Here is a 25319-nt window from a genome sequence, read left to right as displayed (position 1 = left end):
CAACTCCCGACCCTGAAACAAAAATTTCACATCAAACGCACCCCTAAGTAAGATAAATACATTAATAAGGAAGGATGAGGATGAGAGAGTGCAGGAAAGAAGGGAGGATGAGAAATAACTCCTCCAAGGATAGGTACAAAAATATTTTATTCATAAAAAGACCTTAGATGGCAAAATATTTTAGATTAACACTACAAGTAACCGACTGTATAATTACCATTATTTTCCAAGTTCTACGAATATAGACATCATTTAACTGGATCATTAATGTCATAGCGCATATTCAAATCAAAATTTTCTATCTTTAGGGTGATAAGTGTTGAGTGAAGGTGGAACTTTATGAAATTTGAAGATGGACAGAATCTGTTTTTCAATTTCTATTGTTCCAACTTACTTTCTGTACCCTTGATCTCATATCGCAATTCCCAAACTTTTACCACACTTATATAATACTCGCACGTAAATATGTTATTAAATCACAAGTAATTTATTTACAACCTGAAAATCAATCCCTTTTATTTAACACCAAATCGTGCATTTTTATTATGATCATTTATATACTTCTAACACAAATATAAAAGCATTCATATTAATAACTAAAAGTTATACTCAAAGAATTATCCAAAATCAAAGATTGAATAGGCAAAATCTAGCAACTATGCAATTCCCGTTCTCAGTTATTTCACTCAATATACCTCTACTAATTTTCTCTCTTTTGCCATAATAACATCCCAAACAAACTTGAAACATAATATCAAGCAATTTCAAATTCTTAAGAGATTGTAACACCTTCAAAAACAATGAAAACAACCTTCAAAACCATGAACTAAAAAACTGACCTATAAATTTAGTTTTCAGCTTCTTGTTTCTACTTCTCTTTGTTTCATTTGCTTTCTCTTTCACTTGGGGATAACTTGAAGGTTAGATATTAGGAGGTATATAAAGAGTCTTAAACGGTTAGGGCCATATCCTAGCTTAAAGATTTAAGAAGATATTGCACACAACCAAGTTAACAAGCATGGTGTGTGTTAAAGCAGGATGTTGCTTGATGCAGCAAAATTTGACTTTTCCCTTATTATATTTGGAGACATATGTGACTTATAAGATATATATCTATCTATCCTGTATGAAGTACTAAGGGGTTAGGAGACTTGATGGAGGCCTTAAGGTTAAAGGAATTGGATATTAAGATGACAAGTCACCAAGCATTAAGAAGTAGATGTCTTCTTTCAATTAAAATCTGATTTTTGCACCTATCCTTGGAGGAGTTATATAACTTAAAAGAACTCAGCTATACTGCGGAATGCTCATCACGACAATCTGCAGGTTTAAATTAGTTTAAGACTTGCTATGAAGCCATCCCAGCATAGTTATATAATACATTAATACTTTCCATAACAAGAATAACAGTTATATAAATCATAGTAAATAAATACACACAAAAAATGTAAATAAATCATAGCAAATAAATACACTCAATAGTCAATACAAACAGATTCTATCTATATACATATACTGATAGTGAGAATGTGAGATAGTCTGATATACATACAAAAAATGTAAATAAATACACGTGATTAGTGATTACATGAACTGATGAACATGGTGATTGAGTGATTTGAGTCTTACGGTCTTAGTGTCTTACCTCAACCGCTAGGGCTACGCCGTTGAACTCGGAAGCGGAAGGAGAATAGGAGATGTCCAGACTCCAGTGACTCCAGTCGAGCTGTCGAAGCGTAGACAGTAGACTATATCAGTATATAATATATATGTATAGTGTATAGTATACATTTGTATTATGAGAGCCGAGAGTCGAGAGAGACATTAGAGATACCTAGGGTTGAAGCCTTGAAGGTTGAACTTGGAAGCTGAAGAAGGATTCAAGGAGATTCTCAAGGACGTTTGACATGGGTGAAGAGTGGAAGGAGTTTTAATAGGGTCCAGAGTCCTATTTCAGTAACATGGGCATCAAAGAATTGAAAACATGTAGTGCTCATAACTCGACTAATGCTGCTTTATTCTTCTACGATCTCATCACTATGAGACAATAATCTTCGAGTTTCATCTTTTATGTAATTGGTTTAGGTTGCTATATCTATTATCAACCTATACTTCTACTTTTACCGAAATTCTATCCTCAAAAGACACTCCTAGTTCACCTAGCATGTACCCACTTCTTGTACTATGGTCTCGAACATCTATAGTACTGTATGGTAATACCGACACTGTGTCACCAACCTATGTGAGAATCTTCAATCTTGCACAATAACCTATCTAGCTTCTGAGTAAAGGCAAAATTGATCTAACTAAACTTTAGTTTGTTTATGGAAGTTAATAAATGAGAGCCTCCCTTTCCAGAATGTACATTCATTGACACCAAATCATAAGCTATTTTAAACTCAACCAATGGTATTATCTTTCTTGTTTTAATTCCAAACATAAAAATTTCAGTGCATTGTTCCATATCACGAGTTACCTTTCTCTACATTGTCAACCAGTGAAATCCTAAATGAACTATTCTATGACTTCCTATATTCGTTGCTCTGACGCCTCATCCAATTTCCTATAAACGGAACACCAATTGACTCTCCTAAACATCATATCATATAGGTTTAATATTTTTCTCTAAGTGTTCCTACATATTTCTTCGTTTTCCCAGAATCATGCAAGCAATGTGGCCTTTTGCGGAGGGTTTCCACCAACCCAAAAAATATTCAAATACAACAATTTTACGTTAAAATGTAAAACATTCACTGAAACTTTGCCAAAAAGAAGAAACAAATGAACAGAACTAAATTGGACATACTAACCGACAGGGACGAATCCAACCTCCACGTTCAGCTAGGGCGGGGGTTGAACTTGACCATTGACTATTGACCGTCGACAATCAACGATCGTAATAGCCCAATCCTTTATTAAAATTTGATTAAATAATATTAAAAATTATTCAATATATATGTAAATGCACTAAAATGTAAAAATTATATTTTATATGATTTTATATGTAAATGCACTAAAATCGTCGACAATTAGCGATCGTAATTAAATCTATTGTTTCATTATGAATTCCTCAGATAACATGCCATTAACAAGCAACATCCAAGTTAAAATAAGCTGGGAAGAAATTCTTAACATAACTTTCAATTCAGCTCAGAAAAAACATAATTCTAGTGTGTCTAAATACCAAGTTGATTCAAGCTCTGTATTAACATTAAACCGCAAAAAAAAAAAAAATAATAATAAATAAATAAATAAATAAATATTTTCAACAGAAAGATGGAACATTAATGTTAATAAGAATTATATGCAAGGGCAAAAGGCAAGGTTCACCTACTGGTTGAACAAATCCACACCGTATTCCATCTCTTTCTCTGCCAGCCCAAATATCTACTCAAAAGTAAATTAAATTATCCAAAATCATGAAAGCCATCATCTAAATAGACTCAATCACAATCATGAACTCACGATTTGGGGGAAAGTAGGGGTTGAATTTGTGGGAAATTGAAAGTATAATGAACCAAGACAATGGGCAATTGAATTGGGCCTAGGATTTTTTTAACAAAAACAGACCCATTGTGAAGAAAATCAGCCTAACAAGACAACAATTTAAAGAAAGGGGCCAGCCCAGGAGCCATTCCTTTCTTCTCCAAATTTCCTCCTACTGGCTGTCCTCCGTCTCCATCCTGCAATGCCTGCAACTCAGCCACCAGTGCTCGACGGTCTGAAGATTCTGGCGGATCCAGCTAAGGCGACCGCCCTAGCTCGCCACTAGCTGGATCTGCCCCTGCCCACAAATAATATCCTCTCATACATCATCAATATGTTGGGAAAAAAAATAAAAAATAAAAAGAGGATTTAGCAAAATATAATGAATTCCAAGCAAAGGCTTATGATGTCTTTTTTCCGGTAGATGAGGATAGAATGACTCTATTTAAATTGTATAATATTATTTAGTCTCACTAATGTTTAATATCAATATATACGGTAGTGGGGAAATTGCTATGTCGTACATAGATTAAAAAAAATACATTATAACTTCATGAGATTATGTAATAGTGATCAAACTGTCACATAGATCGGAGAAAAATATTGGTGGAGCTCAATAATATTACTTATTGGTGTTTGAAAAGTGTGTAAACGATTTAAATTATTAATGGATATAAATGAATGGTTAAAAGTGGTTAGGATTTGTGACTTTTCTTGAAATATATGAATAAAAAGTGACTTAATATTTACAAATAATTTATAAACATGAGCCAAATATGTGTTCCTTTCATGCCCAAAACAATTGCTGTACTCGTATATTCAATGAGAGAAGTGATACATCTCCAGATGATGTAGCCCTGAAAACAGATGGAAGAGGAAAACAACCTCAGCAGTTTGAAGACAGGATTGGGGATTCCATTCCATATGTCCAAGAAATTACGCACTGTTCTTCAGAAGTGTTAGCTGCTTTCCTTCAACAGCTATATCGGAGTCTAAAGTTGGAAGGTTCCCATGTTTTTTGAGATCCAGATTCAAGAAAAAACAATCACAAAGGGGCCTAATTCTTCCGAGGATTCACCTAAAGTAGACAAATTTACAAAAGGCTTGACAAAGGTCAACCAAAAGTTGGATCCAAAGCCAGAAATGGCTCCTCCATCTTACCTTTCAAATAACAAGAAAAGCCAGAATATATAGCGAAAAGTTTCTCAGAAAAACAGAGTGCAGGAGAATTCACTGTTCAACTGAATGGAAATCATGAAAGCAGGGGAGTTAACTGTTCAGCACAGGTGCAGTGTTCCTTCATGCAGATTCCTGTATCTCTATTCACTGCTATTTAAACTGAACATGATTTTCAGCAGCACTTGATTTTGGTATACAAGTCCGAAATTTTCTATGTCAAATAATGGCAAAATTTTGTGTCAAAATCATTAGTAAGATAAACATTACAGTTTACCATAACTGTAGCAGATTGAATTTGGATTGAATGTTATCATGTAAAACAGGATCTAAGTTAGTATAGCTGTTTTCACACCTTGCTTTTTTGCTACTTTCATCAGAATGATCTTGTTGATATTCAAAAGAAGGTGCATCTTTTGGAAACATTTTCTCCATATCCTTAACAATAGAACATATTATTTCAAGGAATTTAAAAAATTATATTATTTGGTGCACACAGGTTTCCGTCTAATTATTTGGACACAGTCTAGTACCAATCTTGTTATCCACTTATTAGCAGCAGTTCAGGCTCCCGTCTTCAGTGATCATTTGGGTTAGTGTATTAGAGTAACCTAGCATAAGAAAGTTCAGTGACGGAGTTGCAATGTTGCTAAATATCGTAAAGAACTATCCATGGTTATCAAAGCACAAAAATATATGCTTTATTGTTCATAAAATACAATAAACCTGAAAATTAATGCATGCCTTTAGCTATCTATGTTTTTAATAGGACCTTTAAACCAATATCTAGCACTGAGGATCCAAGATGAAACAGTAAGAATGAGTAGGCCACCAACAGCAACAGGAGTATAATTGAGAGTTTCCTCAGTAATGGGATAGGCAACTGGCAAGGAGAAGAGAACTGAAATTGTTACCACCCAGAGGACTGCAATCCAACCGACAAGGACTCCAAACCGCCCCAAGTTAAAAGGCCCAGGATTGAAAGATTTTCGAGCCAAAGTCACTCTAAAAAAGATTGGCATTGCATAAGCTATGTAAAGTCCAATGGTTGCTATTGATACCATTGCTTCAAATGCTACTATGCTTCCAAGTGACTGAAAATATAATGGGACGTGCTATTAGCATTTGGAGGAAGAAATAAATCATTCGTCTGGTAGAAAGATTACTAGAATGCCAAAAATATGAACATCAAATCTGCCATTTTTTTTAGCAGCAGGTAGATAACCGTAAAGTAATGAATTATCATAAGAATGTTAAAAAGGGAAAGTCCATACCGTTAAGGCCATGCAAAATGCCATAAAAGCTGATAACCAGACTGCATTTATGGGGACCTCTTGCTTGTTAACTTTGTGCCAAAATGATGATAATGGCATGGCACCATCTCTTGAGAATGCATAAGCCATCCTGAAAATGATTTCCATTGTAAGTTGCTATTCTATGAACTTCAGGTTTGAGCAGATCCAAGAGGAGAAGATTGTTTACCTGGAGTTGCTGGTAATTGAACTCATGCCACAGAAAAATATGGCGACAGCTACTATACCCAAGCAAATAATTCCACCAACACCATGGCCATATCTACTCTTGAAAGCTTGGTAGAATATTTCAGCAATGGCATAACCACCAGAATCATTGTCCGGGTTCAAAAGATGTGGGATGTCAGTTACTGCAAAGGTGATACCAAGTATATAACCCCATCCAATAATTATAGATATGCCAATGGAACTTATTATTCCTTTCGGTCCATTCTCATCTGCATTCTTGGTTTCCTCTGTCTGAAAGCAGCCAAAGCCAGAAAATTTGGTTGCAATTTAGTAAGTTTGAGATGCAGAAATCATCTTGTGTTCCATTTTCAGCAATTATAGTACGAATTATAAGAGGAAATGCTAATCATCATCTGGATGCCTAGAGTCATGTAGTCCTAAAAGGCATAGTACACCAAAAACTAGCTTACAATACACTATACAGCAACCTTACACAGTCCAACACCCAACCAAAATTATTGATAATGTATGATTCAGTAAGCAAGCTAAGCAACAGAAGATAATGTATGATTATTAAGTAAGGTAATCCTAGAAGGCATAGTACACCAAAGACTAGATTAAAATACGCCAGACTGCACCATTACACAATTCAACAGCCAACCAAAATTATTGATAATGTATGATTAAGCAAGCTAAGCAACAGAAGATAATATATGATTAATAAGTAAGGTAAGCAACAGAACTCACCATATGGGCAGATGCATCATATCCTGTTATGGTATACTGACTCAAGAGAAGTCCCAGAACAAATATGTAAATTCTGCTGTTAATTCCTACATCATTATCCGTGTTGAAGTGAGTAAAAACAAACTTGGCACTGGCTCTTTCCGTTGCAACTGAGGGAATGAGGATCATAAGAACAAAGACCCCTGCAATTGTGGAAACATTCAGAGACAGAAGGAGACATTGCTCTTTAGTATTTGGAAACGTTGCGGCATTGGTCCCTAATATATTGTTGTAACTTGGTCCCAAACCTATTTTCTTGGCAGCATCATCCCCAATCTCAGTTTTGTAGTAGCATTAGTGCCCAATACCTATTTTGATTAGTATTAACTATTACAGAGACGAATCTAGGAGTTTGAGTCAGTACGGGCAGCCGTTGACTGTCTACCGTCGATCGCAATAAAATATTAAAAGTTCGTTTGATACTAATTTTTTGCCCAAAAAAAAAAAAAAAAAATTGTAAAAGTGTTTTTTTGGATAATGTGTGGCTAAAAAAAATTTTTTTTTGAATCTGCATGCAATATTTTTTTTGATAAATATGTAATTGAAAAAAAGAGATAAAAGAAATGCATTTTGAAAAAAAAAAATAGGAATCAAATAAGGCCTAAAGTTTAAATTTTAACAATTATTTTGTTCAAATTAATCCAAAAAAAAAAAAAAAAAAAAAAAAAAGGCTCCAGGCGGTTCTGGTGAATCTAGCTAGGGCGGCCGCCCTTGGTCGCCACCACCTAGATCCGTCACTGCACACGCACCTTGCATTTTCAGCTTTTGAGGGGGTAAACTCGTTACACTCTCAATTAAAGAAAAGGAAAAATGAAGAACATCAAAACACCTCTATCCCCCCCTGCCACCTTCACCTACCTATGCATTTATGCTGATGAATTCTATGCTTTTGTCCTGAGTTAACCCCAGGGCCCCACCAAAGACCAAGTCCGCCTTGCAAATAGTCAGAATCTTGACCTTGCAAGTAACCCTATTTCCAGATACTGGCATGTGTAGTTTCCTTAAAACAATCACACAATTGGGAATATGAGTAGCATTGTAGGATATATAAAGGCATGTGTTCAGTACCAAAGTTGGTAAAGATAATAATGAAATTCTTGGCCTTTTCATAAATTCAGTCATAAATGCATGTGATGGTGATGATATACAGGAATCAAATGGAGAGATCTATTTGCATCTGAAAAGCGGTACATTACTGGACAAGAGTGAGAGATGTTCAAGATTGAGTTTCTGCCTCTAAAATTTCCAACAAATGAGGGCAGATAAAAACTTAATGAAAAAAGAAAAATATTTACCTTCTTCAATCCCCACCCCCCACCCAAAAAAGGTAGAAAAAATTCAAGCCATTATTTTAATCCATAACATGGATATTTATCTGAATCTATAGAGTAGGCTAAGGGCATATGTTGCCCAAGGTTATGGCCTTATGTCCCTTAAAGACCATTTAGTAGTGAAGCTTATCCAAGGGATGTTGCACTAGTGGCTTCATGTGCAAGGTTCAAATAAATTCATGGTGTAGACCACAGAAAACAATGAGAGAAAAATAAACAAGTGTCATTTCAACTGAACTTTATAGATCATGTGCAGTGTACATGATGGTTAACAGCCAAATTGATGGTAGCAATCCATGGAGGACCAATGGTGCTACAAAACTGAAAAGTTGAGGATGTTGCTATCAAATACAATAGGCTGGGAACCAATGGCAGTTTTACATTAATATTTAATAAAAGTAAGAAATTCTTAGTACCTAATACATTCCAGGCAGCAGCAAGCTGTCCGAAGAAGGATACCAGCGAGATAGAAAGACTGTTCAAGAGAGCATGTAATAGCAGAATTCCACCATGCAATGCAATAACTACATATTTCGAGGCTTCATATCCACCTCCAGTCTTTCCACCTGTGCTAAGTAGAATTATCACCTGAATCAACTGTGCTAGTGAAAAATCTACACTTGTTGTAACAGCCCACTGCAGAAGAAATTTTCTATGAAGTGATTAGCTTTTAATTGGGTGGCATCTTAGAAAGAAGAATGTTAGTGAAGAACTTTAAAATGCAAAACAGGGTGTTAGATACCTGGCCAACAATATTAAACCTGCAAGCAAATAAATAGAAATAAAATCCACTCAGTATCAGCTATTAAGCAAAGAAATAGCAAAGTATAGCACAGGTACCATTGGCATTGAACTGGTTAGTGTATATAGAATTCTAAAACATAACTGAAAAGTGTTGCACATCAAACAGGCAGCATAAGATAGTGGAGCAGTTGACTTTGCAATAGCATATTTTAATTTTTAAGGCTCATAACAATTAGAGAAAGCAACATATATAATTTTGGATTTTAAGGGGTATCTCCAAATGCCAGGAGAGTTATTTATGATACGAAAGTAGGACGTAACAACAATCTATCCAATCATAGATTCATAATATAAGTCAACATTGAGAATCTCAAACTTGAGCATTATATCAATGATTTTCTCGGGTATGTAACAACTCTCATTAGAAAAGAGACCATCTTTTTGTTCTGTACACATGACTTCAAAGATGCATAATCTTGAAGAGTGTATTTGGAGGGATCAGCTAGAACTTCTAGCAAAATATATTCCCAAATACATGTTGAGTACTCCTACACACCCAAGGAAAGGTGCCATTTTGTACAATTTATAGGAATATATACATTTAGTCCTAATTAAAAAAATTTTATGACAATAATATTAGAAGAATTTCTTTCAGGCTGTTCTCCCACCAAGGATGCGATCGTGAAGGGCATAAACATACACTTCTCAGTTGGATAGAAATTAAACCAAGCTTGAGCAACACCACCTAGAGTCTTGTAGAACTTCTAAAGTCTTGAACTGTTATTGCAACAAAGTTTTCTCTGCACTCCAATTTTTATCGCCAAGTTTCCATTTTAAATTGAACGTTTAGTACACGAATTGCAATATGGATTCACCACTACAAATGTTGCAAGGTTCCAAGAAAATAAAAACCCATTTTACACTCGAGGTTCAGTCAAACTACATATAAATTTCACACGCACGAAAAAATGATCAGAATTCAGGGCACTAGGTGCAGAATATAAAGTTTTTCAATTATTGGACGCCGTTTTCAATTGCCTGTGGATTTTGACCACCAAAACAAAATTACTAAATTTACCATCCAGTGATCCATGAGGCAAAGGGTGCCCAGCCTGGACCAGCGAGCTTCGCACTCCAATAATAGAGTCCCCCAGAAGTAGGATATGAAGAGCATATTTCAGCCATGGACAGTCCAACAACCATGGTGAAACATCCCGCAAGAAGCCATCCATAGACCATGGAAACCGGCCCGCCAAAAGTCAATCCCGTATTGTACAGTGTAGTCACCCCAGTGAGCACTGATATTATCGAAAATGAAAAGGCAAAGTTCGATAACACCCTGCCATTTTGACCGAAAGCTCATCAGAACTAATTAACTAACCAAAAAACGTGGTCAAAATTGTGGAGATTTAGATGGAACATTTACGAGAGATCACGCTTGAGTTCTTGTTTGTAGCCCAGCTCGTGTAATCGTGCATGGCCCGAATCAGCAGAGTTATGGATTTGTTTTTGAACATGTGAGGGAAGAACGCTCTCGTTCTTTCCTCCTTCGAGCTCCATCTTCTCTTCTTGTGCGTGCGTACGAGAGGAAGAGATGAATTCGCACACCAGCAAATCTCTCCCTCCTCTTCAAATGAACCGTTCAAAGAGGTGGATGATGAAATGAATCGCACACCAGCAAATCCTCTCCTCCCTCTCCAATCGAATAGTGAGCTGTGAATATATTCTGTGTTCTGGGTGGAATCCCAAAAAATTGCGTTGATTGATTCGATGTATTAACGAATGGTCAAAGAAATCCATCAAACTCGCTCGGCATGCGATTCCAGCATTGATTTGGACATAATTGGGCCCCATTTTGAAATATTTTAACACTTCCACAAATAAATGTTTTTTTAATCATTATAAATCATTTACTGTCTTTGTTTGGTACAGATTTTAAATAAATTAAAATTAATTTTTTGATCGTTATTTCACTATTTCTACCGTCATTTTTGAATTCTTCTCTCACAGTAGGACCTACTTTATCTCTAACGGTCATAAAATTCACTAACAAAATCTCTACCAAACAAGTACATAAATTTACCAGACAGAAACCCAGCTGTCCACCAAACATAGGTTGTCTCAACGTGAATTGTCAAACTAAACGATAAACAAGGACCTGCTTGGTGTCTATTATTTCCAAAAAAAAGAAAAGGACTTTAAATAGTATTTTTGGTAGAATACGTGGTTAAAAAGTAGAAAAAAATTTGGTGTACATATAAAATATTTTATTGTGTGAATGTGTTATTAAAATTAATCTTGTACCGAAAAGAATTTTAAACCAATGGGCAACAAACAGGGGGCGAAAACTTATAGTTTTTGGGAATTTTAAAAATATTTATATGAATGTTGACTATTAAACTATGACATTGAAGTTAGACGAATGTCGAAAAGGAAAGACAGAGAAAAGTAATAGTAAGGAGGAGATGATTTCTCTAGTGCAATTTGAAAGTTTGGACAGCCATTGATCCCCTCATCCCATGGTAGTTAAGAAATAATGAGAGGAGATGGTGCACGTAGGGGCGAAAACTTATAGTTTTTGGGAATTTTAAAAATATTTATATGAATGTTGACTATTAAACTATGACATTGAAGTTAGACGAATGTCGAAAAGGAAAGACAGAGAAAAGTAATAGTAAGGAGGAGATGATTTCTCTAGTGCAATTTGAAAGTTTGGACAGCCATTGATCCCCTCATCCCATGGTAGTTAAGAAATAATGAGAGGAGATGGTGCACGTCATGCATTTCTCATACTGGTCACTTTCCTTCACTTGTCTGGGCTAGATGGTGTGTTGTCCTCATTGAATGCGAAGCTAAAGACAAGAAAAGGCTTGTCGTCTTCCACCACGTTCCTGGCAAGTCCATTTCGAATATAGGAAGGATTATATAAGGTAAAAGAAACTGGGTTACAGGTCGTCCCAAGAACATGTTATATAATATGTTTTGGGGTGCAAAACATGGAATAGTCCACTCGAAATCATTTCTTCGATCAACAAGTCCAACCTTTTGATGCCAATAGCCCTTTGCCTCCCTTTTCTAATTTAGATCTGTTCGACAATTATTAAAGCAAAAATTCCTTTTTTTTCTCTCAAAATATTTTTCAATGCATATTCTCACAATAGAATATTCTGCACGTAAATCTAAAAATTTTCATACTTTTTAACTACACATTCTTTAAAAAATTACTATTTCAAAACTCATTTCTTCTATTCAAAAAAAAAAAAAAAAAAACTAATTTTAATGGTTNTGGAAGAAACCTAACTTTTTTGGAATGGAGAAATAATTGTGGTTTATTAAGTAGTCATTATCAAGATGATTTTTTTTTTTTTTTAATAATTGACTTTATGTAAATGTTTAATGTGGAATCGGTGTCTTTAAAGTCTAAAATGAAAAAGGAAGCAGAAAAAGAATGAGAGGATAGATCTTAACCAATAAAGGAAATTTGTTTTGACCGTATGCATTATCTTACATCACCGTAGCCTCTTGATAATTTTCCTATGTGAAGCAAGTTAATCGAGATAGAATTTAATGTTGGAATTAATTGAATTTGATTTGGGTTTAAAATATTAAATGTAATATTTAATGATGTGGGTCATTGCAATTAATTTGGGAGAATTGAAAAAGTTTCCATTATAGGTCCATATATTGATAAGCCTATTTTAAGTGTTTTTTATATGGAAAGGAGTCCCACATCGAAAGTTTAGAAGAAAATAGTTTTGTTTATATAGTGAGTTGTGTAAATAATATATAATTTAATAAGTTACCTACCACTTGATTAACTTTAGCTAGTCAAAGGCTAGCAAACTAGCCAAAGGCTAGTCACCAAGCACCACTCGCACTGCTCCTCGGACCTGGTCCCGGTCCCGGTCCCAGTCCCGGCATGAGCACGTCGCAAAGTACACATTGGGCGCTTTAGAGGCGCACGTACGCATCGTCGTGAGGAGTTGGGGAGCCTTATAGTTTTCGGAAATGGACTCGTGGTTCGATGACGTGGTAGCGCAAGGCTCGGTGATTTGGCATTCTAGGTGGCGCACGTGTGGTAGGTCGCGTCCCTTTGTCCTGCGTGGCGGTTAGACGTACGCGTGGCATCCGTATGACTGTGACTGTTCAGAAATTGGTGAATAGGCATGATGAATGGACACTTCACTTCATGGTTCAATCTGAGTCGTCAGATCATGAAAATAGTGCGATCCAATGGCTAAGACGAATCAGATCAAGTGGTGCACCAGTTCCTGAAATGTCACACAGTTGTTCCATGAAACACTTCAATCTCTATAAATAGAGAACTCCAGATTCATTTTTTGACACACCAAATCAATTACGAATTCAATTGATTTCTAAATTTTTCTCTCTCCATATTCTGCTCTAAAAATTCTCTTATATTTCCGTGGTTATTCTGTTCGAGTACGATCGTTCATTGGTTCGACCAACAAGGTTGGTATTGTGCAGTATCGACTTTGGAAGGAGCGTTGTATCTTGGGAGACAGACGTCCATAATCCCGTTTGCACTTCATTGGGGGGCGAAATCTGTCTTAAGGAGATTTGCTTATTTTATTGGCATACCTCGCTTCATTTACTGTTTTCTATTTTTCTACTTATTTTATTTGTTCTTTTGATTGCGTTAGTCGAATTTTCGACAACAATCTTAAGACATATTTTATTTTCTCATTTTTTCTACATTTCCATTATTGATTATTTTCTGTAATTGTGGTCTTACAGAAAATGGCTAGTACATCAGATAATAATACTATCGCTGCGATTGGTACCGTTGGGAGCAATACCAATGCTGTGATTGCGCCAAATTCTGGTTCCAATCAATTTGTCATGTCACCGACTTCACAATATGAGAAACCGAAAAAGTTCAATGGCACGGATTTCAAACTTTGGCAACAGAAGATGCTATTCTATTTGACAACATTGAACTTAGTAAAATTTCTGCGTGAAGAATGTCCTGCACAAACATTAGAGAATGCTACTGATAAAAATACTCGGTTAGCCATTGAAGCATGGAAACATGCGGATTTCTTATGCCGTAATTACATTCTCAATGGATTATATAACACTTTATATAGTGTGTATTGTAATTACAAGACGGCTAAAGAACTGTGGGAGTCTCTTGACAAAAAATACAAAATCGAAGATGCCGGAACGAAGAAATTCATTGTCGACAAATTTCTAGATTTCAAGATGACTGATTCAAAGACAGTTATGAGTCAGGTTCAAGAGATACAAGTTCTACTTCACGATATTGAAGCTGAAGGTATGACTTTGAGTTAATCTTTCCAAATTGCTGGTATGATCGAGAAACTACCTCCACTATGGAAAGATTTCAAAAAGTATCTCAAACATAAACGCAAAGAGATGACGATGGAGGATCTAATTGTTCGACTTCGCATTGAAGAAGACAACCGGGCTGCAGAAAAGAAGAATAATGTCCACAACATGGAAGCAAAGGCTAACATGGTGGAAGACTCGGGGTCTATAAACAAGAAAAGGAAGCGTTCTGGCTCATCTATGGACAAAGAAAAAGTCAACAATGCAAAACGGTTCAAAGGCAACTGTTATACTTGCGGGAAGCCGAGACATCGGGCTAAAGACTATCGAAGCAAAAAGAAGGATACACAGAAAAAGAAACCGCCCCAAGCCAATATAACCGAAGTGGATAAAATTTCTACGGATGTTGGAGACATCAACCTATCTACTGTTGTTTCTGAAGTTAATTTGGTATCTAATGCCAAGGGTTGGTGGTTGGACATAGGAGCCAATCGTCACATCTGTGCAGATAAGGGTCTATTCGCTGAATATAAGACCTTGAATCATAATGAGTGTCTTTACATGGAAAATTCTACAACATCCAATATTGAAGGGATCGGAAAGGTTATTCTGAAATTCACATCGGGGAAGGAACTGACGCTTAATGAAGTTGTACATGTCCCAGATATCAGAAAGAATTTGATTTCAGGAATTATTCTTAGTAAGAAAGGATTTAAAATAGTTTTGAATCTGATAGATTTGTACTTACTAAGGGGGCATGTATGTTGGGAAGGGTTATTTACTTGATGGTCTATTTAAGGCCAATGATGTTGTAGTGGACAAAAAATCCACATATTTGTATCCACAAGTTATCAATAAAACTAATGCTTCTGTTTACTTGCTTGAATCTTCAAATTTATGGCATAGCAGATTAGGACATGTAAATCGTGCTTCCTTAAGAAAACTTGTAGGTTTAGGTCTTATACCTAAACTTGACTCCGAAAACAAACATAAATGTGAAATTTGTGTTGAAACAAAATTTGCTAAAAAATCTTTTAACACAATTGAAAGGAGTAGTGAACCGTTGTGTTTAATACACAACGATAATTGTGATCTAAAATTTGTTCAGACTCGAGGTGGTAAAAAATATTTTATCACGTTTATAGATGATTACAGTAGATATTGTCAAGTTTATTTATTAAGTAGCAAAGACGAAGTATTGAATGCATTTGTTACTTACAAAAATGAAGTTGAAAATCAACTTGGAAAAACAATTAAGGTATTAAGATCCGATAGAGGTGGTGAATATGATTCGTCTATGTTTGATGAATTATGTGTTAAGTTTGGTATTATTCACCAAACAACAACCCCGTATACTCCGCAGCAAAATGGGATTGCTGAGAGGAAAAATAGAACTCTAAAAGACATGGTTAATGCTATGCTTATAAGTTCTGGATTACCACAAAACTTGTGAGGGGAAGCAGTGCTAACTGCTAACTTTATTTTGAATAGAGTTCCCCATAAGAAAACTGGTTCGATACCTAATGAGTTATGAAAAGATAGAATGCCTTCCTATAAATACTTAAAAGTGTGGAGATACCTAGCTAAAGTGGTTATTCCACCTCCCAAAAGGATTAAGTTAGGTCCTAAAACTATTGATTGCATTTTTATCGGATATGCAATAAATAGTAGTGCATACAGATTTCTTGTACATAAATCTGATATATAAGTGACATTCATGTCAATACAATTTTTGAATCTCGAGATGCTGAATTCTTTGAAGATGTGTTCCCTAATAAAAGAGATATTCGTGAGAATACTCAAAAGAGAACACGAGATAATGCTATTGAAAATAATATAGAACCCGAATCAAGAAGGAGTAAAAGAGCAAAGGTCGCTAAATCCTTTGGTCCAGGCTTTATTTCTTTCGTAATTGAGAAAGAGCCCCAAAAATTTAAAGAAGCTGTGACTAGTCCAGAATCCGTATTTTGGAAGGAAGCTATAAATAGTGAAATTGAATCTATTATGAATAATAATACTTGGCAATTGGTTGATCTTCCTAAGGGAACTAAACCAATAGGATGCAAATGGATCTTTAAAAGAAAGTTAAGATCTGATGGTTCAATAGACAAATACAAGGCTCGACTGGTTGCAAAAGGATATCGTCAGAAAGAAGGAATTGATTTTTTTGACACATATTCTCCAGTAACAAGAATTACTTCTATTCGGGTTTTAATTGCTATTGCAGCCTTGTACAACTTACAAATATATCAAATGGATGTTAAGACTGCATTCCTGAATGGTGATTTAAACGAAGAAGTATATATGGAACAGCCAGAAGGTTTCATAGTGAAAGGACAAGAGAACAAAGTTTGCAAACTAGTTAAGTCCTTATACGGTTTGAAGCAAGCTCCTAAACAATGGCACGAAAAGTTTGACAGTGTCATGATTAGGAATGGATTCGTCATAAATGGATGTGACAAATGCGTATATTCGAAAAAATTCGAAAAGGCATACGTACTCGTCTGTTTGTATGTTGATAACATGCTTATATTAGGGACTAATATAGAAGTCATCAATAGAACAAAGAATATGCTTATCAATAACTTTGACATAAAAGACATGGGTGAAGCAGAAGTGATTCTAGGAATAAAGATATCTAGAACATCAAATGGAATAGTCTTATCTCAAACCCAGTATGTTGATAAAATAATTGAGAGATTTAAGACTCATAATATTAAAGAGACGAGTAACCCATTTCTTCCACATATAGTTCTTCACAAGAATAGTGGAAATGGGAAACAGCAGTTAGAATATTCCCAAATTATTGGTAGTTTAATGTACCTGATGAATTGCACAAGACCTGATATAGCTTACTCGGTAAGTAAGCTGAGTCGTTACACAAGTAATCCAAGTAATCAACATTGGGATGCATTACTTAGAGTTTTGGGATACTTGAAACGGACCAGAGAGTATTCATTACATTATGGAAAATATCCTCCAGTAATTGAAGGATATAGTGATGCCAATTGGATATCAGATACAGACGAGTCAAAGTCTACCAATGGCTATGTATTTACTCTCGATGGTGGCGCTATATCATGGAAATCTTCTAAGCAAACGTGTATAGCTCGATCAACTATGGAATCTGAGTTTATTGCTTTAGACAAAGCAGGAGAAGAAGCAGAATGGTTAAGACATTTCATAGAAGATATTCCTATATGGCCAAAGCCTGTACCGGCTATTTGTATTCATTGTGATAACCAAGCCACAATAGCCAGAGCTGAAAATTTTGTGCATAACGGTAAGTCGAGACATATACGTCGTAGACATAACACTATTCGGCAGTTGCTCTCAAATGGAACAATATCAATTGATTTTGTTAAGTCAAAAGAAAACCTAGCGGATCCGTTTACTAAAGGGTTATCTAGAGAGCGTATAGACTGCGCATCGAGGGAAATGAGTTTAAAGCCTAAAACCCAATGAGTCATCTTAGTGGAAACCTAACCTGGCAACTGGAGATCCCATGGACTAGGTTCAATAGGAAAACTAATTATGAATGACTCGATAAGAAGTACTTAGGAGTTTAACTCCTTCCCATTTCTATGATGCAAAAAGTGCTGACTATGAAGTGTATTAAGGATAAGCTTTGCTTTTAATGATGATTATAAATGGTACAAGTAATTACAGTAGGGTACTCTTTACAGTACATCACCTATGTTAGTGCGAACTTGGCCGTTCTATGAGAATTTACTTAGGCGAATTCTCTAAAGCACTCGCAAAACCCAAGTAGTTCAGGGCCGAAATAATGAACACAATATAGAACCAAGTTTGATATGAGAAATAATGTGTTTGGTCTATTGTCTGAGCTTGTAATAACGGCTGACAGTTCAAAACGTTGAGTTCACTGATTAGCCAAGTGAGTTCGATAGATTTTTACTAAAGAAGGTTCAAAGCGAAAGCTACCTATCTTGATGCGTTATCTTTTAGATAGTACTCTTCTTCCGTCTTCCTTGATTTGAGTCGACTTATTCCATTCATGTGGGGAATTGTTGGAATTAATTAAATTTGATTTGGGTTTAAAATATTAAATGTAATATTTAACGATGTGGGCCATTGCAATTAATTTGGGTGAATTGGAAAAGTCTCCAATATAGGCCCATATGTTGATAAGTCCATTTTAAGTGTTTTTTATATGGAAAGGAGCCCCACATCGAAAGTTTACAAAAAAATAGTTTTGTTTATATAGTGGGTTGTGTGAATAATATATAATTTAATAAGTTACATACTATTTGACTAACTTTAGCTAGCCAAAGGCTAGTCACCACTAGGTGGTGCTTCGCACCACTCGCACCGCTCCCCGGACCCGGTCCCGGCACACGCACGTGGCAAAGTACGCATTGGGCGCTTTAGAGGCGCACGTACGCATCGTCCATTCGTCCTGCGTGGTGGTTAGATGTACGCGTGGCATCCGCATGACTGTGACTGTTCAGAAATTGGTGAATAGGCATAATGAATGGACACTTTACTTCATGGTTCAATCTGAGCCGTCAGATCATGAAAATAGTGCGATCTAATGGCTAGCACGAATCATACCAAGTGGTGCACCAGTTCCTGAAATGTCACACACTTGTTCCATGAAACACTTCAATCTCTATAAATAGAGAACCCCAGATTCGTTTTTTGACACACTAAATCAATTACGAATTCAATTGATTTCTAAATTTTTCTCTCTCCATATTCTGCTCTAAAAATTCTTTTATATTTCTGTTGTTATTCCGTTCAAGTACGATCTTTTATTGGTTCGACCGACAAGATTGGTATTGTGCAGTATTGACTTTGGAAGGAACGTTGTATCTTGGGAGACAGACGTTCATAATCCCGTTTGCACTTCATTGGGGGGCGAAATCTGTTTTAAGGAGATTTGCTTATTTTATTGGCATACCTAGCTTCATTTACTATTTTCTATTTTTCTACTTATTTTATTTGTTCTTTTGATTGCGTTAGTTGAATTTCCGACAACATTTAATAAATAGTATGATGTGATAGAAAAAATTCAATAGCCAAGTGTAGTATAAATAAAAAAGTGACAAAAATAAAAAATAAAAATAAACTTTGTATCTATTGAGTACGAAGGTCAACACATTTTCTTCTATTCTCTTTTTCTTTTGGCCTTGGAGAATTGTTAAATTCATTTTGAGTTATTCCCCTGTACTGTTAGGCAATGTACATGTGCCGCGATATGGTGGTTTTTTCTTCCTTTTTCATTTTCCCTTTTTTTCCTTTTTCCCTTTTTTTTTTTTTTTTTTTTTGGGCCAACATCCAATGAAAAAATTGTCAAGTGTCCTCATGTACAAGGCTTGACATTTTCTCTCCATACATATGGCTTGGTTGAATCATTTTTATTAAGTTAAACAAGTCTTGTTTGATCCCCATTATATTATAAATATATTTCTCTCTCTCTCTCTATTTTTTTTTTCAATCATACATTTTTCAATAAAATAATATTACATGCAAACAAAAAAAAATTCTTATTTTTTAACCACACATTCTCTATTAATTTATTATTCCAAAATACATTCTCTTCTAAAAATGGGGCTCAAACAAGGCCCTTGATTTTGAAAATGTGGTACCAATTTATATTAGTCAAAGTATTTGACCAAAACAGGTTGAAATTCATTTAGAAAATCAAAAAAAGAACAGAATAATACATTTATGGTATAATAGATATTCTCCCCATCTCATTTATATAGGTTGATTAATAAAAAAATCTTATTTAATGTTATTGAAAAACAATTTTTGCAAAAAAATTTCCTAGTTTGACCATATTTATATTTATACAATTTCAAAATTAAGTGAAAAATGATTATAATTAGACAAATTAAATAAGTGTATATTAGCAAATGAACAAAACAAAACATTTTTAATAAAGAAATAGGACTCTATAGTTGGGACAAAAATAATAATAATAATAATAAGAAAAGCAAGCTTATATAAAATGGGATGGAGAGAGTGTGAACTATATCGATTCCAGTTGCCAATTGTCTCAAAATCAACCGGACAAATTGAAATTACATCATTTGAAAGAAATTTTTAAGCAATGAGCACATGGAAATTATATACAAAATATGCCGGCGGCCCTACAAAACAACTTCTTTTTTTTTATGGACCATGCTTCACCAACAGAAAGCTGACAAAATCCCACCAATAGGTGGGGGAGGACCCTTTTTTTGGTGCAGGACCCACCCCTATTGGTGGGGTTCTGTCAAGGGGTCGGTCGGAGAAGCATTTTCCTATTTTTATTCAGAATAGTCCAACCCGACCTGGCTCAACCCGATTCGATCCGATCACATGTACAGGTGTGCAATGTGCCAGATATTTATTCCTAACAATTATGGGTACCTATGTCTGATAGTGATTGGTGGACCGCATATACCGTCCACTTGCAACCACAATTGGTATGACATTAAATTTGCGACACCCAATTATAAATATATCTTTAACTATGAAAATATTATTACTAACAAAAAGTCAAAGACTCATTATTTGAAGAGGTGAAGATTTTAATTGGAATCTAAAATCCCCGTGTTAAAATTAGAGATTTCGGTTCGGTTTAAAAAATAATGATAATAATAATAGCAACCAGAATAGAGAATTGATTATCTCGATCGTTCTTGGTTCTTGAATTAAAATCATGAGTATTCGACTCTGGAATCAAATTTATTCTTGTATACAATTTATATTTTTTTAACATTTGTAAATTTTAGTATTTCGTTATTATTGGTTCCTACTTTTGATTTGTTCTTTAGATATGTAATTTGATGTTTATGCTCTGTTAAATATTGGATGCTAATTGGTGTGCTAAATATTGAAAATAATTTGTATTGTCAACTTACGATTTTTTTATGGTATGGGTAGAATTGACTCGAATCGAAATTGATGGTTTAAGTTCTGATGCAATAATTCGATTGTGCCTATCTTAAGTTTAGTTTTAGTTCTTGGAGATTTAGGTGGATCAATAGTCATGAGTTTCATGACTTTTATCTAATACTGCTTGATTATGTGAAGCTACTACTACATGACGCTAGAACCAAAGTTTACGAGTTTACTAATTCACATAACAATTAACATTTTGTAGATAGAACTAAGACCCTATTTGATGGCCATTATTTGGTAAAAATAAAGTTTTTAGTAGTGAATTTTTTGAGAATGCGTCATTAAAAATTAAGGAAAATTAAGAATATTTTATTGTATGAATGTGTAGTTGAAAATGAGTATATAGAAAAAAAGAATTTTTAAATAATAATTGTCAAACGGACTAAATAAGTCAAGAGTACTAGAAATTAGGATTGAGCAAAACTTCTGAATCGGAGCCAAACCAAACTGAACTGAATTAAGCGGTTCTTTTTAAGTTAAATACCCGAACAGATATTTGAATTTAGAATCGATGGGTTAGATTCGGCTCCCGGTTCTAGATCAAGAACCGAATCTCTCTAACTTTTTAAATTTATTTATTTTAAACAACTCAAATTATTTTATTTTTTAAAATAAATTTAATAACTAGCTAATTTAGTTGAAACTCAAAAATATAATTTTCCTATTTCTAATTTTTAATCCAAATCCAACTTAATCAAATTAACCTAAGTTTTACCTAAATCTATTATTCTACCATAGTGTCATTTCTACCGTACTGAAGAAATAGAATTGAAACTCGACAACGCCTCTCTTTTTCTTCTTGTGATTTTAACAATCAAATTTATGAAGAACTCAGTATAGAGAAACGGAAAAGACACGTAAAATTGGATTATGTCACTTTATAAGAGTTAAGATCGAACATGTTATTAGTTGAATTAATATAATTTTATAAATATTAAAAAATTAATTATAGTATGAAACCTAGGAACAAGACATACTACTAAACGCAACAATGCCTAATTAAAGAAAAGGAATTAATGGAATCGAATCTCATAAATATCAAGAAAGTCAACCCATTTCAAGGTTCAAGAAAGTCAACTCATTTCCAAAGTCTTCAATTTTTGGGTGTGCGCGCTAGAAGGCGCAAAATCCATCACGTGACTGTAGACATGTGAATCCACTTGTTTGAGTGGACCATTTATATTATAATAAAGAATCTTATATTAAGTCCTTGTTTAGCCCCCCATTTTTTGAAGTAAAAATGAGTGAAATAATTTTTTTTTAAATTTCAATTTACTATTTTATAGAAGATTGTATGATTGAAAATAAGAGAAAAAAATAAAATTTAATATAATGGGAGCCAAACAGGTTGTTAAGATCCAATTTCCTGCTATTTCCAATCAAGTCATATCGGGTGACATATCACATGGAGGATGACAGAACTATTGAATTGGAAGAAGGATTTTTCTAAAAAAAAAAAAAAAAAAAAGGGCTAAAATCAAATTTGCCCCGACCCAACCCTTGAAAGAGATTTTTCTACTTGTACACCTTGCATTCCAGCGTACAAGGAGACAAACCCTTGAAAGAAATTTAGCACCGGCCCAACCCCACGTCAATACTTTAGTCCAATATCACTATTCACATTAGTCTTTTTAACAACATACTATATTGAGAAAGAAAATTTCATAAAATGTATATTGATTGTCTATTTAATCAACGTATTAACATTTACTTTCCATCATAAAATTTCATAAAATGTATGTTGACTGTCTAATTATTTCAACGTATTAATATTTTCAAAAGTACTAGCTTTTCACCGTCCAAGAATATTTCCTACGTGAGGAAAAACATTTTTAAATATAGTTAGCTCCTGTTTGGTTTTTATAAAATTAAGATTTATAGTCAATTTTGATAGTAGTCGATGAATGTTTGGTTGAAACTTGAAAATTTGATAAAAATTCAAATCCAATGATAAATATAATAAAAAATGAATTTGAAGAAAAATAAATTTTACAAAATGATGGACAAATAGGACTTAATGTTATTTAAATTTTGAGGTGAGGCAGGAAAAGTAAATGAGAAGACTTACCAGCCAGTGAGCCAAGATGCAAATGGGCCCCAGTCATTTCCACAGAGCTTGCCACTCCAGAAATAAAGCCCACCAGATGTTGGGTAAGCTGAGCAAATCTCAGCCATTGACAGGCCCACACTGAGTGTAAGTAGGCCTACAATGGGCCATCCATACACCATTGTCACAGGCCCACCATAAGCGAGGCCCTGATTATATAATGTGGTTATTCCCGTCAGAATCGATATAATTGAAAAGGTCACTGAAAAGTTGGCAATGGACCTGTGCAAACATCAAAAGTTCAATTCAATTACTTTTCACATAATACAAAATTTCCTAATAATTTTAAGCTCAGACTACATAAATTACGATTTCAAGTAGGGGCAAGAAAAATTTATACAATATTTCTCATAACTTTTGTTCGCCGAATCCATCTTATTTTGTCTCAAGATTATACATATAAGATCATTTTCAATACATTGCAGGGATTGCAATTTATACGTACAAATAGAAAGACTTCTAATATGCGTAATGGTAAGAGCATCTCCAATGGAGTTGTTTGCACAAAAAGTGTGCCACATCCCCCCGATATGCGCTTGTATGTATAAGCATTCACATTTTTGCTTTGGATATGCTCTAATGTCAAATGAATAGATAATTAAGTTCAAATTTCATCTCCAAAAAATAGAAGGATCTTGACATCTAGGCAACCTTGATAATGTCTATATTTATTCTTTTACATAGGTTGGACAAAATTCCAAACTTAATCCACTGAAAAAGGATTCATATTGACAGTTACAATGATAATTTGTTAGTGCAATCTACATTAGCATTTGAGATCTATAATGACCCGAAAAGTAACACTTATATATTAACTATTTAGCCATTTGCAGAAAATCTTAAAACTGTAATTCACAAGAGGGAAATGTTTCTTCACTGATTATGGGATTGTTTGAGCCCATTTTTTAAAAAAAATTACATTTTGCAATAATGTTACGATGGAGAATATGTGATTAAAAAATAAGAAAAATTTTTAAATTTACGTATAATATATTTTATTGAAAAATGTACGGTTAAAAAACGCGTCAAATCAGTATTAAACAATGCATTTTGATGGAATAAATGGAACTCAAACAATTGCTAATAAAATTTAACGTTCAAAATACAGGAAATGTAAAATAGTTAAAATTGGAAATCAGCAATTACGAATTAATTAACACTGGCATAAAACTCAAAAACTGCGAACTAATCCAAGTACTGTATGAATTGTATTATACATACGAGAGGCTGCGTCTGAGTTCCTGCTTGTAGCCGAGCTGATTCAGGCGAGAATCGTCGGAATCGCTCAGTCGAAGATACGGAATCTTAGCATCGGCCAAAATTATAGAACTCTCCATTGCTTCAACTAATTTTCCAGCTGCAATCACAATTATGTATCTAAAATCTAACAGTCAAATTTCAATAGTCTCTATCATTTATGTGTGAACGTAGATTCGCGGGGTTATTTGTAGGGGTAGATGGGTTGCGTATTGCGGCCATTTTCCTCCCAAAAAAATAAAATAAAATAAAATAAAATAATAATAATAATAAATAAATAGTGTATTGATGGAAAATTTGTTGTTAAAAAATAAGAAACAAGTTTGGATTTAGATATAATATTATTTTATTGAAAATGTGTGGTTAAAATAGGATCAAAATACTATTCAAGAATACAATTTTTTTTTTTTTTTTAAATGGAGTTCATACGAGGACTGAACTTGAGTTTAAGGTAGCGTATGGAGTCAGATATTTTTATTTATAAGAATTGATCTCCTATCCTATTGTACGAGATAAAACTTCATACTGATGATGTGGCAAAGAGAATCTTAAGTATGGTTATCTAAATGTATGATTATTGTAAAGAATCGTAAGTAAAGTTTTCTTACTACGTCAGTAGCATGAAATTTTTATCTTGTTCAATATAAATATAAGTTCAACTAAATGAATCATGTCACTTTACATTGAAATGAATCTATCATTTTGTTGACACATAAAAATTCG

At 34.3% G+C, this 25319-nt stretch overlaps 1 protein-coding gene across 2 annotated transcripts; it reads right to left on the bottom strand.

The window, feature by feature from the left end:
- Positions 1-5292: 5292 nt before the first annotated feature.
- Positions 5293-24757, bottom strand: LOC111396316 (amino-acid permease BAT1 homolog). Of its 2 annotated transcripts, none has more exons than XM_023022723.1 (8): positions 24561-24757; positions 23301-23561; positions 9003-9021; positions 8677-8896; positions 6891-7072; positions 6145-6434; positions 5937-6066; positions 5293-5756 (listed from the first exon to the last, which is right to left on the bottom strand). In XM_023022723.1, exons 1-8 carry the CDS (start codon positions 24674-24676, stop codon positions 5409-5411), a joined length of 1566 nt encoding a protein of 521 aa, XP_022878491.1. In that variant the 5' UTR covers positions 24677-24757; the 3' UTR covers positions 5293-5408. The 2 variants fall into 2 exon arrangements, with proteins under 2 accessions (XP_022878491.1, XP_022878489.1); XM_023022721.1 differs by lacking the exons at positions 23301-23561; positions 24561-24757 and adding exons at positions 10083-10343; positions 10431-10780.
- Between the last annotated feature and the right edge of the window lie 562 nt (positions 24758-25319).

The sequence above is a fragment of the Olea europaea genome, chromosome 6, assembly GCF_002742605.1.
Source record: "Olea europaea var. sylvestris chromosome 6, O_europaea_v1, whole genome shotgun sequence".
Taxonomy (NCBI): domain Eukaryota; kingdom Viridiplantae; phylum Streptophyta; class Magnoliopsida; order Lamiales; family Oleaceae; genus Olea; species Olea europaea.
Note: the sequence above shows the minus strand (reverse complement) of the source record. Positions and strands in the feature narration are given on the sequence as shown.